Source organism: Falco cherrug, chromosome 6 (assembly GCF_023634085.1).
Source record: "Falco cherrug isolate bFalChe1 chromosome 6, bFalChe1.pri, whole genome shotgun sequence".
Taxonomy (NCBI): Eukaryota; Metazoa; Chordata; class Aves; order Falconiformes; family Falconidae; genus Falco; species Falco cherrug.
The window spans coordinates 15,267,146-15,283,640 of record NC_073702.1 but is presented as its reverse complement, the minus strand read 5'-3'; the positions used below and the strand labels follow the sequence as shown (position 1 = coordinate 15,283,640).

The following is a 16,495-nucleotide window of genomic DNA, read 5'->3' as shown; positions in this document are numbered from 1 at the left end:
TACTTTTAAATACCTATGACTCCTTTTATAAAAGAATAACTATTGGCTCACATCTTGAAGTTCCCATACTTACTGCTACAATTTCAAATATTTTCCTATGAAATGCTAAAGGAACCTATGATTTTGTGAGCTTGCTGACAGAATTTTGAAATACTATTTTTTTTGAGGGAAGCAATAAAACTGCTCAATAGGGCTTAGTCACAGCCACTAAAAATAATCACACTACTTAGGATACCTCCACATTTGTGATTGATTGGGTCACATGTGGGCTTTTGAAATTAATAGTCTCTTCAGGGATGTTGTGGAATTCCCATCTCTGGAAGCCTTCAAGATGTGATTGAACAGGGTGCTAGACTCCCCCTAGGCTCACCTAGGCTCCCTTTCCCACAAGATGTTGGACTAGATGGTCTTTCAAGATCCTTTCCAACGCAAGTTGTTCTGTGATTCTATGGTTCCACTAAGGTTATTTGCTATTACCAATACTTGTATCAATTCCCTATGAAGTCCTGTTAATAAAAGTAATGGGGTTTGTAACATACATACTGTATTCAAATGTACTGGGATATTTTCTGAATTTCTTTGGATATCTTCCTGAATAGATGAGAGAAGAAAAGATATTATAGTATGAAGTGATTAAATTTGGTCTTGTTGGAAGTCATTAATTTAAAGATGCCAAAATTTTGATTTATTTGGAGGCCCTTCATAATTCCAGGTACAGGGCAGGCAAGCTTTATCCTGTATAGAAGGTTAAGATTAGATTTTGAAATCTGAAGAAAGGTATGTCCTGTTTTAAAATGTTCACATTTCCTTTTTATATTTATTTTAAAATAAATAATAGTTAAAATAATATTAAAAACAACCTTAATGAGTGGTTCCAAACAATGTTTATCAATATGGTGATAGGTGCTTTATGTATAAAAAAATATAAAAATATATATCTTTCAAAGTGTTGCTCTTGGAAAATAAAAAAATACACAACCAAAACGCCAACACATTAATTTCATTATACGTTTATGTAGAGATAAAAGAACCCTAATGATATAAACTTACTTTCTGTTTATTAAGAAAATATTTAAAATATTAATATTAATTCCAGTCTATTCTGCTGAATACACATAGGTAAAGCAGTTCAGCATAACTAAGGCACCATTGGAAATGGAAAATAAATGAAAGAATACAAAAATACATACTAACTTTCCACCCACAAAGAATAAATAAGAATAAATGCATAATTATGAAATTTACTGAATAATATAAAACTTTATTTTCAAGTTATTACTTACAGTACTTTAAAATGTATTAAGATATTAATTTGTTTGAATAAAGCTTTTATTTTTTTCCAGTAAGAAAATGATATTACTTTAATGATCTGTAGGCTAAGAAAACAAGTTAAGCCCAAATATATCAGTCCTTTATTTTAGTTTGTATTCCCTTTCCCATTAGAAAATCTGATTATTCACATTATGACCAAATTGTTTCTCATACAGTGAGTGTATATAGACTCATATATATATTATTTTTTCCCCACATGACAACATTTATGATGGTCTATGAAACGTTTGTATCAATAAATTAAATGTGTCTGAGGGGTTTTAAGCAAATATTACCGTAAAATGTTTTACTAGCTCCCATCAGCATCCTTGGCACACCATCACTTCCCATCCTAACTAGCTATAATGATTATTGCATCATTATGGTGTTATGCCATGTACAATAAATTTGCACTCGGAATGACACTTTAAATCATAAAAATGTTAAAATTTACCAGATGCTGAACAATTTAAATACAAACCTTTGAGCCAGTGAGAATTTCAGTGTTACATTTCATATTCATTGGTGAGTGTGTACCCATGGACTTCAAAGTGACATAAATGTTGATTGTTTCTTTGTAAACACATTGTCTGCTCTGCATATTATATTTTTATGGTGAATATATTTCAATAAAAGAATTGATTAAGTCTTTGAAACACTGGTGATCAGTTTGAGTAGCTGTTTGAAAGGGCTATATAACATTGTGTACATAGCTTTTAAAATATCTATCGTAATAAAAAGTGCAATGAGATTTTACTTTATCCCATATCCCAAATCACAGTAAGTCAAGGGCCTGGTTTTGTTGTCCACCCTGATGTGAATTAATCCTACCTAAACAAGTAATTTAATTGAAAAAGTCACTAAAGGGAAGTGAGAAGGACACAGCAAATACATTACTTAAAGACATCTGGGTACACAATGGATGTTATTCTGGCCTAAGTATTGTTAATGTCTAACTTAAAGATTTCTAGATTACTTTGTATGTACAAAAATCAAATTCATTACTATATTCCGTGAGCATTTAAGAACAACTTGCAAGGAGAATTTTTATTTTTTCTGACTGTATTGTCAGCTCTCATTAAATTGTAGTTAATTTTGCTTTAGGTTTTTTTGTTTTCATTATGATCTTCATTTTTGTTTTTAATGGGAATAAAGCCTTTGTCATTCTTTCTGTGTATTGGTGTAGTACCATCAGCCTTCTCTCTAGTATATTTTAAACAAATCAGACTTTTCAAGGAACTTTTGATTTAAGTTCCTACAAGTTTCACACCATAGCAGCACCAAATAGGGGACAGAAGGAGACCTCAGTGAGTAAACCTACAAAGAACAAGAAAGGAAGAGATCAGACATTACACTTTGTCAGACACTGACATTACTACTCACATCATGCACTTTCGGGTGTGCATGTTACACAGGAAAGAGAAAGGTTAATAAGAGAATATATCAAAAGTGTGTACTGTGTTTAGGAAACCCATGGGAAATGGGTTCCTTCATCATCAGCTCACTGCTCTTAGAATAACTTGTTTGATTTCTCAAAAACACTGGGGGGAATATATAACTTTATCCTACCTCTGTGTTTCCAATACATGGTGATAAACATGTGTAATTAAATCCATGAGATTTATCCATACACAGTGCTCCTGGGGCACAGCTTATATTGTAGAATAGGCAGGCATCAATATCCAGTTCACATCTTTCACCTTCAAAACCTGCACCACAAAGAGAATGTTTAATCACAGTTCATTCAGAATATTGACATTACTTCTGTTCAGGGTGTTAGCTGTTAACACTATTCCACCAGAGTAATTTGCCAGTTTTATTTGCTAAACAAAGTGAGAAAGTGGAAATCTTCATAAAAATGTTCACTGCATATATTGAGGCATATTTCTATTTTTATGTTGCTATTTCTTACTGTACTGGGTCTGGCTGAGCCCCACAGCAGCCCCCATAGCGCTGTGCTTGTGTTGGTATCAAGAAAGGTGGTGATAACACACCGGGTGTTTGGCTGCTGCTGAGCAGCGCTCACACAGCACCAAGGCTGTCTCTGTCTCTCCAACCTCCCCCCTCTCACCAGTAGGCTGGGGGTGGCAAGATCTTGGGAGGGGACACAGCCAGGACAGCTGACCTGAAGTGACCAACGGGATATTCCATAGCGTATGATGTCTGCTCAGATATAAAAGCTAAGATAAACAGGAGGAATGGGGGTTATTCGTTATTTACAATGTTTGTCTTCCAGAGCAACCACTACACGTACTGAAGCCCTGCTTCCCAGGAAGCAGTCAAACATCACCTGCCGATGAGAAGGAGAGAATGTCTTTTGTTTTGCTTTGCTTCCATGTGTGTGACTTTTGCTATTGCTTCATTAAACTGCCTTTACCCTGACCTACAAGGGTTTTTTAATCTAGTTTTCTCCCCTCCTTGTTCTGCTGAGGAGGAGAGTGATACAGCAGCTTGCTGGGCACCTGGCATCCATCCAAGGTCAAAACCTAAATATTTGGATGACTTTTTCTTTGTTCTGTTTAGAAAATAGAATAAACTTCCAATGACTCACCTATAGGGCAAATGCACTTAAAATGATTTTCATAGTCAACACATGTTCCTCCATTTTCACATGAATTGGAACCACAATTATTAATTTTCACCTCGCAGAATTCCCCTGGATTTAAGAAAATAAATAATCCTAAAAAATCTAAGAACTAATATCATGTTTTTAAAAAACCACCATGAACCGTATTAGCAATATTGTTAAAAAAAACTATTGCTTTAAATAATCTTTCTGAAATAATGGTTATAATTTAAAGACCTTGTGTAAGTTTCCAGACTCCTTTCTCTCTGTTATTAAAAAAAAATAAAAATAACTCAGGGTCTTTAAAAAAAGGTCAAAATGAACCCTTTAGGCATTAAAAAACAATTTTAGATGAGATCAAAATAGGGATACAGAGCTTAAGAGAGAAGATTTTCACTAGAAATAATTACCTGAAATGGAGGTAATACCTTTGCATTTTCCTCTATTTTTTTACTGCTGCATGAGTCAACCCTGATTTCTACTCAAGACTTCTGATTCTATTATGTATATATTTCGTTATGTCGTTTCTGGCTCCATTTTGGCTAGGAAAAAGCTAGTCCACATTTGTCTGAGGTAACCTTTAGTGTCATTCCACTGAACAATTTCTTGCTCATTTAGCTGAAGACTTTTTTTTACCCCAACAGAAAGAAACAATTGAACTTGTAACCAGATAACCGGACAGTTCTAAAAAGGACGAACTGAAGAGAAATGTATCTCTGGCAATGTCATAAGTGTCAATAAGGAAGACTTCAGCTTTACCGTTAGTCTTGGAAAACACGGTGATTTGACAAAAAAGAAAACACATTAAAGTTTTCTCCTTCTTTTTGGTACTGAAAATATAATGAATTCATGTAAAGGTTCTAGAGATTTTCTTTCTTGTTATTGGCTTGCTGTTGTTCCTTTTTCCATTATCATTTTTTGTTTGTTTTTAATTTATTATTTCTACAGCAGGAGTTGAGTAGTTTTTGTTTTCCAATTTTAGAAAAGATAAAGAATAGACAAATGAAAAGTAAAGCAGTCTTTACTGCTGAGAAATCTAGAAGAAGGTGAAGAAGTTTTGACAAGTTTTGAAGAGGAAAATTTCAGAAAAGAAAATAAAGGTAGATTACTGATGTCTTTACCATGGACTTGCTAGTAATCAGTGTTACTTCAGTCAGTGGCTTAGTGGGAAAAAACTGAAAAACTGTACAGGAGAAAAATGTTTGGGAGGGATACAAAAGAAATTGGGAAAATTTCTTTAATCAAACAATATGTTCTATGAAATGTGCCAAAAGCTAGTATTCTATTTGAAATTCTTCATATGGAAAAAAAAAAAAAGGTATAATTTTGCTTCAAATAATGAAATTATTTTAAAATTTTTAATGAGCTCTCCTTTTGATCTAAAGCCAGAGGCATCAGAACAACAAGAGCTAATAGCATAAAATTTGTGTTTCAGCAAAACATTTCTTCCAATTTCCTTCACTGTAGTCCATTCCTAATACAAAACACTTAAGCTTTGACAAATGTATACTGATTCTTTTTAATATGCTGGAAAGGAGTGTCAAACTGAGACCTAAAACCTGCTTTTTATGGACTTCTATAAATGTAAAGAGGAATATACTTAGTAAGGCCTTAATGCTGTGATTTGTTGGCCGGATATGTCTGTGTTGTGCCAACAGGTGCTGAACCACATGTACAGTCTCATGTATTTAGAGAGAGGTTGGCCAGCATACTGTACAGCCTTTCAGTGTTGATTTTGCTCCTTTATTCCTCAGCCAAAAATAGCACAGTATTAACATATCAATTTTTCAAAAGCCACGAATATATTTTACTGTAAGTTATGAAGCTTACTGAGTTATAAATACTTGTTTAAACTATATTATTACTGTAAAATTTAAATAATACAGAAAATAGGAAATTTGATACTTCTGTTTATTATTCTAATATAATATGTAATGTTACACGTGCAACTATGGAGAATTTGATCTTCCATTTACAAGACTCATTTTGTATTGATACTAAAGGTAACTATATATATTTGTATCTCTGGGGAGTTACCATCATAATTAATACTTTTAGAAAGGCATGCCATGAACCAGGACAAGAGTTATTAACTGTAGCTTTCTATAATGTTTGTTGACAAAAAAAAACCTAAAAAAAAAAATACATATTTCATTTGTAAAATCAACTGAACTGATTTGCTACACAACCCTACGCAATGCTACAGGCTTGGGGAAGAGAAAAGGACCTGGGGGTGCTGGCTGACAGCTGGCTGATATGAGCCAGCAGTGTGCCCAGGTGGCCAAGAAGGCCAGGAGCATCCTGGCTGGTATCCAAAACAGTGTGGCCAGCAGGATATGGGAGGCGATAGTCCTCCTGTACTCAGCACTGGTGAGGCCGCACCTCAAATCCTGTGTTCAGGTTTGGGCCCCTCACTACAAAAAAGACACTGAGGTGCTGGAGTGTGTCCAGAGAAGGGCAGTGAAGCTGGTGAAGGCTCTGGAGCACAAGTCTTATGAGGAGCAGCTGAGGGAACTGTATTTGTTTAGCCTGGAGAAAAGGAGTCTCAGGAAGGACCTAATTGCTCTCTACAACTGCCTGAAAGGAGGCTGTAGGCAGGTGGGGGTAGGTCTCTTCTCCCAGGTAACAAGTGACATAGGAGAGGAAATGGCCTCAAGTTGCACCAGGGGAGCTTTAGGTTGGGTATTAGGAAAAATTTATTCACTGAGGCATTGGAACAGGCTGCCCATGGAGATGGTGGAATCACCATCCCTGAAAATGTTTAAAAAATACGTAGAAGTGTTTTTTAGAGTCATGGTTTAGTGATGGACTCGGCAGTCCTGGTTTAATGGTTGGACTTGATGATCTCAAAGGTCTTTTCCAACCTAAAGGATTATATGATTCTATGAATGTAATGAAGAAGTTGCTATCTCCTAGAAAATGAGAGGGTTTTCTCCTTTTTTTCTTAATGAGTTCTGGAAAGAAAATGGTGGGGGGTAGGGGTGGGGGGTGAAGCTGGAAATAAACTTCATCTTAGTATGTATTTTGGGTCCATTTTTTTATATTTATTCATAAGGGTGGAATTGTCTTGTCCAAGAAACCCTTAAGAGAAAATATTAGTGCAATCGAACAGGCTTCAAGAATTATTTTGCTATAAATCTGAAATTCTTATAGTGGCTGTATCCTTTAAGCAAATTCTAAAACTTTTCCCTGCAACAATGGGGTGAAGAGAATCTAGTAACTCTGAACTGTTATAAAAATTATTAGAATCTGAATACTGCTGAGAAATGCATAATTTATGATATTAAGATCTGATTAAGTGTTAAATGGATGTCAGGAGAGATCTCCATAGTAATCCACTTTAGCTTTTAATGAGTAATTATGACTTCATAGTGAGTGAGGGTTGAATAATTGAGAAAAGCAATACTTAGAGAACTCAAGCAAGATTTCTGTGTGCAATTAAGCATGTTATTCTTCTATCAGGAATAAATTCAACAGGTACAGGAACAAAGGAAAAAATAAATTATACAACATTAGAGTGAGGGGAAATAATTTGATTAAAGAGTTTACTGTTGTACTGTTTCTTTTTTATTGTGACCTTATGCATTTTTTTACCTAAAAACGTATTCTTACAAGTTAAATTGTTCAATTACAAATTCTATGCCCAAGATGTCAGTGAAATAAAGTTTCACCACGAGCAGGTACAAACTGAGTTTATGCATGAACATCACAAAATATTTTTTTACTGCAGGTGTGACCAAGCACTAGAACAGGTTGCCCAGAGAGGTGGTGGAGTCTCCATCCTTGGAGGTATTGAAAAGCCGTCTGGACATGTTCCTGGGCAACCAGCTCTAGGGCACTCTGCTTGAGCAAGGGAGTCGGACAAAGTGACCTCTAGAGGTCCTTTCAACCTCAACTATTCTGTGATACTATGGTTCTATGATTCATAAAATCATAGAATATCTCAAGTTGGAAGGGACCCATAAAGACCATCAAGTCCAACTCCTTGCTTCTCACAGGACTACCTAAAAATAAACCATATGACTAATAGCATTGTCCAGACAGTTCTCGAACTCTGACAGGCTTGGTACTCCGACCATTTCCCTGGGCAGCCTGTTCCAGTGACCAATCACCCTCTCAGTGAATAATCTTTTCCTAATGTCCAGTCTGAACTTCCGCTGACGCAGCTTCATTTTATTTCCTCGTGTCCTATTGTTGGTTATCAGGAAGAGGAGATCAACACTTGCCATTCCACTGCCCTCTCTTGAAGAAATTGTAAACTGTGATGAGGTCACCCCTCAGCCTTCTCCAATCTGAACAAACCAAATGACCTCAGCTGCTGCTTGTAAGTCTTGCCCTTCAGGTCTTTCACCACCTTGGCTGCCCTCTTATGGACACACTCTAATAGTCTGATGTCTTCTTATACTGAGGTGCCCAATATTGCACACGATACTAGAGGTGGAGTTGTACCAGTGCAATGCAGAGTGGGACAATCACTGTTGTCAACCAGCCAGCTGTGTTGTGCTCGATGCACCCCATGACACAGCTGGCCCTTTTTGTCACCAGGGCACACTGTTAAATCATATTCAACTTGCAATCAACCCAGACCCCCAGATCTCTTTCCAAAGGGCTTCTCTGCAGTCTCTTGTCCCTTAGTTTGTACATATAACCATCACTGCCTTGTCCCAGGAGGAGAATTTGGGAATTCTGTACATTTCAGTTCTTGAAGATATAGTTGTCATTTAAGTTTTTTCTCGCTAAGGACCTCACCAGCTTACTATGACATTTCAAAGATGATAGTGACCTGAAAATGGGATTGTTCAGCACCCTTTGGCACGCCTTTTCTGGTCCCATGGACATTACTCCTAATAGTGTCTTCCTCTACTGTGGGTAATGCTACATTCCCAGACTTTGTCTTCTGCTAGGCTCAAGGAACTGGAAATCACCTGAGCACACACCTGTGAATACTGAGGCATAAAAAATAATTTACTTTACATTGTACATAATGCCCCATTGAGGAGAGGGCCCTTATTTTCTTGCTAGTTTTATCTCCATCTGAGCTTTAGCTTTTCTAACTCCATCCATGCACACTCAGGTAAGGTCTCTATATTCTTCTCAAGCAGGTCATCCCACTTCCATATTCCATGTACTATGGCATGAGGTATTTACATTAGCATACCAAACACTAAAGAATGTACTGTGCTTTTCATGTGTGTTTGTTAGCTTGTAATCCATGATGCTCTAAAGCAGCTACATAGTTCTGGGTTTGGTACCAGCCAGCTAAGAAACAGAGAAACTAGCATACTTATGACTGTACCAGATTATAAACTTGCCAGTGCATTTAAACAAGTGATACAAGATAAACAAATCCAGGTGATAGTCATCTAAGGATCTGAAAGGGACTAAAATACGACACTGCTGAAGTACCATCAGTGGCGTGTGACCAATCATTTAAATTGACTTTGGGACCAGAAGGAAAGGTGGCAAATACAATACAAATTCTAATAGGAAGCATGATGAGTTTTACCATGTAGCCCTGCAGTGCAATATTGCCACTGCTGGCTTTAGGCCATGAGCTTTGCACTGAATTCATGAGGACTTAGGACTAAGGCTCATCAGGCTTGGTCTGTTCTTCCTGCAGTGATGTTTTACTTTGCTGTGACAAGTGTGACAGCAGTTTTTTCTTCTTGCTTTACTTTTGTTTATCTTTGTATGCTACAACCATAGTTTTATGTAGATAGCAGTAACAAGTAGTTATTCTGTGTAGGATGACATTTTCAACTCTAGTGCAATGCTGCAAAGAAAGACAGGGCTTGTACAATAGCAGAGGCCTTGAGAAGTGGAGACACAGGATGTGATGTGAGGAGCACAGGCATGTGACGATAAGAGATGGGGTATAGTTTTAGCACTGGAGACCCCATAGTTATAAACAACTCACCAGTGGTCAGTTAAAGAATGCAGACCTGGCGCTGGAAAAAAAATCATCTTAAGGGTAAGAAAAAGAAAAAATAAATGGTATTTAATATATGTTAGAGCTACCATAAAAAGTAAATTCAGATACAAAAGTGCAGCCCAATGAAGAAAAGGTGTAAAAGCATTTTAGCAGACGTAGAGAAATTACTCCAAGTAAATCCTAGGGGGATGAAGAAGAAACCACAAATATGAACATCATATTCCACCCTGTGAAGGGCTGTGGATTCTGTAATACTGCCCCCAACAACACCACTGTGAAACCACTGACCTTAAGACCCAGAGGAGGAGGGAAAAGGGTGAGTATAATGTCATAAAAAAGACAGAAACTAAAAATTGTGGGAGTCCCAATTTAAATTGCATTTCTATTCATTTTCTGTAGTGATTAGATCAGACCTAATAATTAGTATATATTTAACTTCTATGTTATATTACCGGTACATTCGTGGCTTTACCTGTATATAAGGTGTGCTTCTCCCTTGCCCATAACCAAGATTTTGAGCATAACAGAATCAGAGATGTATGTACCAGTAAGTCTGATTTTACCAAATTACTTTCTGAAGGTTGTTATAAAGAATATAACACCATGTTGCCTTTCATATTGCAGAGTGCAGAAAAGTAAACACTTCTAATAAGAGTGTTTCATTTTTAATTGACCCAAACATTTTAAGCCCTGAAATCAGAATTTGCATTCTTTAGGACTGTAGCTGTGCTTGTAGTTAGTAGAGATATTTTTAGTTTTATGTGAACTGCTTTGGTCTATTTTTGCACTTCTGCTCTCAATTTAATATTATCACTTCTTTTTGCAGAAACTATGTAAGAGCAACCAGTGTGCTAATAAAGAGTACATAAAGAAAATCTACACTAAGCATTTCTAATTCCTTATTTTATATGGCAACAAGGTTATCAAACAAAGTATATTACATGGCCTAACACTTTTCTTCAGTGCACAAGTACTGGAACTACATCATAATTCTGGTTTTGTTTTGTTTGTTGTTTTTTTTTTCTTTCTCTAAAATGAAAGTAATTACAGCAAATTACGACTTAAGAGTATATTTTTCTATTTTCCGTTTTTGAATGTGGTTATGACACCCAATTAGATTTAATGCATATATGCACACATATGCATACACAAACATACACACAGACCCATTACTCTTTGACCCTTTAAACCAAGAAGCTAGGAGGAAAATAAAAAAAAATATTCTTTGGCAAGGCATGGGCAGTTAAGATTCAGCTCCTGAAATGTGGCCCTTTACATCCATGATATTGCATTTACAGGCCATTAAAACCTCTTAATTTTGAAGTGTGGTTTGTTTCATCTTGAACTCTATGTCCAAAATAGGTCAGATTATTGGAGTCTTTAAAATTCTCAATTATTTCCACAGAACCTGCAGAGCACAGAGTGACAAGCCTTGTATGAACATTTACATTGTAGGCAGTAGCCATGATTTATCCACTTCCAGGAACTTTACATTTAATTATTTCAAAAGAAAATAAATCCACTTACAGCAATCTTTATTGGACCCACCAGAAGTTGGAAAATAGGTTTTCTGAATATTTCCTCATTTTTATTTGGAGTTGTGTAGAACTGTGCAGTTAATATATCCTTATTATAGCCTACGTGAAAAATCTGTCTTTAATAAAGTAGTTATCAGAAATAGTAAAATGAAGAATTATTTAAGATTAACATACATAGTTTTTCAGTCCTTTTAAAATAAAATTTAATTGTATATGGATAAAAAAATATCATCTTGACTCTAAAACTAAACTTAAAAAACAGGAACAGATAATTCATCCTGTTGGTGGAGAGATTTTTTCTATAGGTGGGTTGAGATGCTTACAACTGGATAAACTCCACTGTTGATGGAACCTGTTTAGTCTAAATTTTTACGTTTTAGATTGCTAAAGATACATCATACCAAATCAGTTCATTCATTGACTATCACTTCCTCTATCCCAATATTTAATAAAAATAATAATAAAATAAAAAGAATCCTACAGTTATCTGAAATGGCAGTTGGCTTCAGAATGCCCATATTTATCTATAGTAGTAGTTAGAAAAAAACCTAGGAATATTATTTTTATCAAAATTTGCAGGTTTAATGATAATTTCTCACTTAATTCCAAAATTTTTTATATCTCCATTTTAGTATGGTGTTTCACAAATCCCTGTAAAGATGACTAATTCTTCTGAGAGGAAGGGATTCTAGAAGGTAAACTCCAGGTAAACCCTCCTCACAAATGTGATATTCATAACTTTCTAATGACACAGCTTTTCTAATTAAGATCTAAAGGGAATAATTTCCATTAATTCCTGAAAAACAAGAATTTATTGGGGTTGGAGATAACAGTTCTGAGATTAGAACTCATCATTTACTAAATTTGATTGGGTGAAAGATAGGCACATTTACACCACACAGTGGACCAATGTTCTAGACAGCTATTTCTCTTCTGAGAAAAGCAACATAACCTTTTTAACATAGTGGTACATGTCCCAGTAAGTGAGACTAGCCAAAGTAAAACACTTAAGTTCACTAAATACTGTCCCAGCTTCATAGACTAAGGGGATCCAAACTTTAATACAAACATTTTCCAGTTCAAGTGAACATGAGTATGCTTATTCTCAAATTTCACAGCTAACATTTTTTCATTTACATGGAAGTGGATATAAAACTCTGAAAAGATCAAAACAACTTCCATTGTCACGATCAGCTTATGACTTAACCCCATTGTCAACTGCTGCCATGAATTACAGACACGGACACATAGTCTCAAATGTTAAATATGCAGTTGAAGTTTCTCCTTCTCCTGGTTTAGAATGAAAGGAATCATTCAAGGACTTTTAGGAATAGTCCTCGCTGAAAGTTTATCTCTGACTGTTGTTTTAGCACAGAGTCTTTTAGCTGAGCTACTTTTTTTACAGAATGTCTTTAAATTTGTTTGAGATGTATTTTATTAACCTTGGCTCTTAAATGAACTCATTATTCTGGAACATACAATCTGACTTTTTACCATCTAATAGATTATCTGTCCTTTCTCTTAGGTTCCTCCAGGATTTAGCTAGAAACCTGACCTTAAAGATTCAGCCCTTGGCAATGTCTTTTGTAGACATCTCTTTCAAATAGTCTCTTACTTTGTTGTCCGGGGATTGTTTGTTTGTTTTGTTGCCAGTCAACATGCCCTTCATATGTCTCACTAAAAAAAAATAAATATGGTTCATAAAAACACCCCAGGATACTAGAAGAATATTCAAAACATTTTTCATGCCTGAACAGAGAAATTTCCTCTAGAATTATACCCTTTCACTCTTTAGAACTATTCCTTGTCTGAAGAGTATCAGTCAATCATCACATGTGAAATATGAAGAAATCCAGCAAAACCACTCACAGAGCCACTCAAAGAGAGAGGGAACCTTTGAGAATGTGCATGATACCTGGCCTGGGTAAACACCACCATCCTTGCAGGTTCCTCTGGCCTTTGGAAGAGGCATCAATGACAGACATGGAGTTCCAGAAAAGTGATGGGTTTTTAATAATTTTACAAAAAAAATCCTTGACAAATTGACTCTAATTAATTAGATACAAGAATTGATATACAAGGATTAACAGGATGAGATGGGCTATAAACTTGGAGTAAAGATGAATGTCAGTGTACTGGGATGGTAGCCAAAATGTGGGGGGTGCCACAAAGACTGATCATACAATCATAGAATAGTTTGGGCTGGAATGAACCTTTAAAGGTCACCTAGATCAGGTTGCTAAGAGCCCTGCTGAGTTTGAAAGCTTGAATGTTTCCAAGGATGGGGTATCTACCACCTCTCTGGGCAACCTGTTCCAGTGTTTCGCAACTCTAATAATAAAAAATACCTCCCTTATATCTAGTCTAAATCTACCCTCTTTTAGTTTGAACCCATTATCCCTTGTCCTATTGCTATGAGTCCTGCTAAAAAGTCTCTTCCCATCTTTCTTATATACCCCCTTTAAGTACTGAAAGACTTCAATGAGGTGTGCCCAGAGCCTTCTCTTCTCTAGGCTGAACAACTGCAACTCACTCAGCCAGTCTTCATAGGAGAGGTGTTCCATCTCTCTAATAATTTTTGTGGCCCTCCTCTGGACCTGCTCTAACAGGTCTATGTCTTTCCTGTGATGAGGGCTCCAGAGATAGATGCAATACTCGAACTGATATTAGTTTTAATGTTATTAATGATCTGGCAAATAAAGTAAACAAAAATTTAATCACATATAGAGTTTATACTAAATTGTTGGCAAATACAGAGGAGAAAGGTATAATACAAAGAGATATAAAGAAGTCAAATAGTTTGAAGGAACATGTTTTAGAAGTGAGATATGTCTCAGGAAATGGAAATTGAAGCAAGTATATTTCAGAAAAAGAGAATTAAACCTGAGCTATTCAGAGAAAGAGTCCCAGAATGAAGACCAAAGTATAGAAGTTGTTGCTGAATGTAAGTTTCCAATGTAATACACGTTAAAAAGCAAGCGGATAGGTGCATATGAAGATGGTTTATGCCACAGGAAAAACATAAATCAGTAACAGATATCAGTAACATAGGTGAATCTATGCTTTAAGTCTGTCACATAATAGTATTGTATACAGTATTTCAACAGAATGTATTTTTCTTTTTTTTTGTGATATCTTTTTTAGCAGGAACAACTACTGAACATAAAGGTTGAGGAACAGCGTAAGAAAGTCTTGAAGATTTAGTTCATGTGTTAGCATAATTCTAGCTTCAGTGGAGATACAGTGGACTGTGTTAGCTAATTGTGTGGTATATTGTGTCAGAAAAAGTAAGCAATACATGGTTAAACATAATTATCCATACTTTAAAGAGGAAAGTTAATATTCAGGTTGCTATATAAAACTGTGGTGGATTGGTTTAGTTGAACGTAGTAAAACAAGCAATTGTTTTTCTTAGTCATGTTTTCTACACAGTTCCATTCATGATAACTTCTTCAGAAACACTAAATCTTAACTTGAATGCTTGCACTATACAGAAAGACTTCAGGAGGTAAAAGATGTAAGACTAAAGCCTTCTAAAGAAAGAGAGCTACAAAGGTCAGCCGCGAAACAGCTACGAAGTCTACCTGATAGTGTTCACCTCTTCAATGCATTTTCTATTTTTAAACATCTACACTATATTTACATCTATGCTACGTATTTTATTATGTTTTAAATGCGTTGGTGTGATAGGTGATTTTATAGTGCTGTAGACAATTTCTGTGCTTAGGTAAGATCTGGAATGCTGTACTTGGCTGAGCTAATCAACACAGGCTCAGCTGAGAAGCAGAAATGTCTCAAGTTACTATGGATCATTAACTTTTTAAACCATTTCAAACAACTTGTTCTGAAGGCTTTTTGACTGAATTTACATAAAAGGCATACTTACCTTCTGTCTCTTATTGATGATTTGATGATATTTTTTGGAGGTAATATATAATATTTGAATGTATGCTATCTCTCAGCTGCCTCTCAGAATGCTTAAAGAAAGCTGCTAATTCCTAGTTTCTCTTGTCACTTGCAGCAGATTTATACATTGGGTAACGAGAATGAATAATGCACTGGTGTTCTCCATGAGAGGCTTATGAAACTATCCATGGAAAAAAGACCTTAGATTCTTTATAGATTTTACTCTGAATGAGTAAAAAGGAAAATATAGACAATGATAGCTGTAAAGCCAGAAGCGACAGACAACCTAAAGCGAATCAGCAGTTTTGGAAACTCCATGACCTTAAATTTGGGAGTTAATTGCCTTAATTAAATGAGCCATGGTAGGCTGCTAGAAAGTGGAAAGCAGAAGAAAGTGGTAGAGATGTTTATTTTGTATACACCTGACTTTGAGGACAGACTTCCATGTAAACACATTGTGATTAGGAAACACTCCCACTATGTCTCAGAAACTGATACTTTTAAAATATCAGTCAGTGATGTAGAACTCTGGTCGGAGTGCTGGTCTAAAAGTTCCAGAAAGTAAAACATCAAGGGCTTTGTATTTTGCATTAAAAAAAAAACAAAAACAAAACCAACCAAACAACAACAACAACAACAAAAAAAAAAACCAAAACAAAACCAACAACAATACCAACCAAACAAAAAAAAACACCAAAACTTTGACAGAGGTGGGGAAAGTAATTTTTGGAGTTCAAGAGCAGATGTAGCCAACTACCGTATTTCATATACCAAGTTTTAAGCCTGTCTTTCTGTTGAGAACTTTATTAATTATTAGCAATCCATAGACATTGACACTATATATGCTTCTTAACTACAGCATCTTTAAGTTAACCATGTAATATAGAACTATTCTTGATGGACAAAAATGCTATCAAAATTCTTTCTTATTCATATGGGCCATATATATTCACTGTACAGTGACTTAAACCAGAATCTCAAATACTAAGAAATATGAATATGTTAATAAATATCCCCATGCATTGGGAACATTTTGTTCCATTTTAAAAGTAGCCAAAACTTAAATACTGATATTACATTTCTCTTTGAAATATTAGGTAAAAAAATTTAACAGTCTTTTGTCTTTCCATGCAGTTGCTGCATGCCAAAAAAAATAAGAAAAAAAAAAAAAAGTATTTCCAGCATGAAAGTTTCAGCAGTCTTAATATTTCTGGTGGAAATAGAGACCTAAGAAAAATTGTT

At 35.5% G+C, this 16,495-nt stretch overlaps 1 protein-coding gene across 1 annotated transcript in view; it reads right to left on the bottom strand.

The window, feature by feature from the left end:
* The window catches only part of EYS (eyes shut homolog), an 873,960-nt gene that overhangs the window by 767,512 nt on the left and 89,953 nt on the right, over positions 1 to 16,495 (bottom strand). The window contains exons 7-8 of the mRNA XM_027809136.2: positions 3,863 to 3,967; positions 2,881 to 3,020 (exon numbers count right to left, since the gene is read on the bottom strand). Of these exons, the coding sequence (XP_027664937.2) occupies positions 2,881 to 3,020; positions 3,863 to 3,967 (245 nt within the window). The remainder of the gene's footprint in view (positions 1 to 2,880; positions 3,021 to 3,862; positions 3,968 to 16,495) is intronic.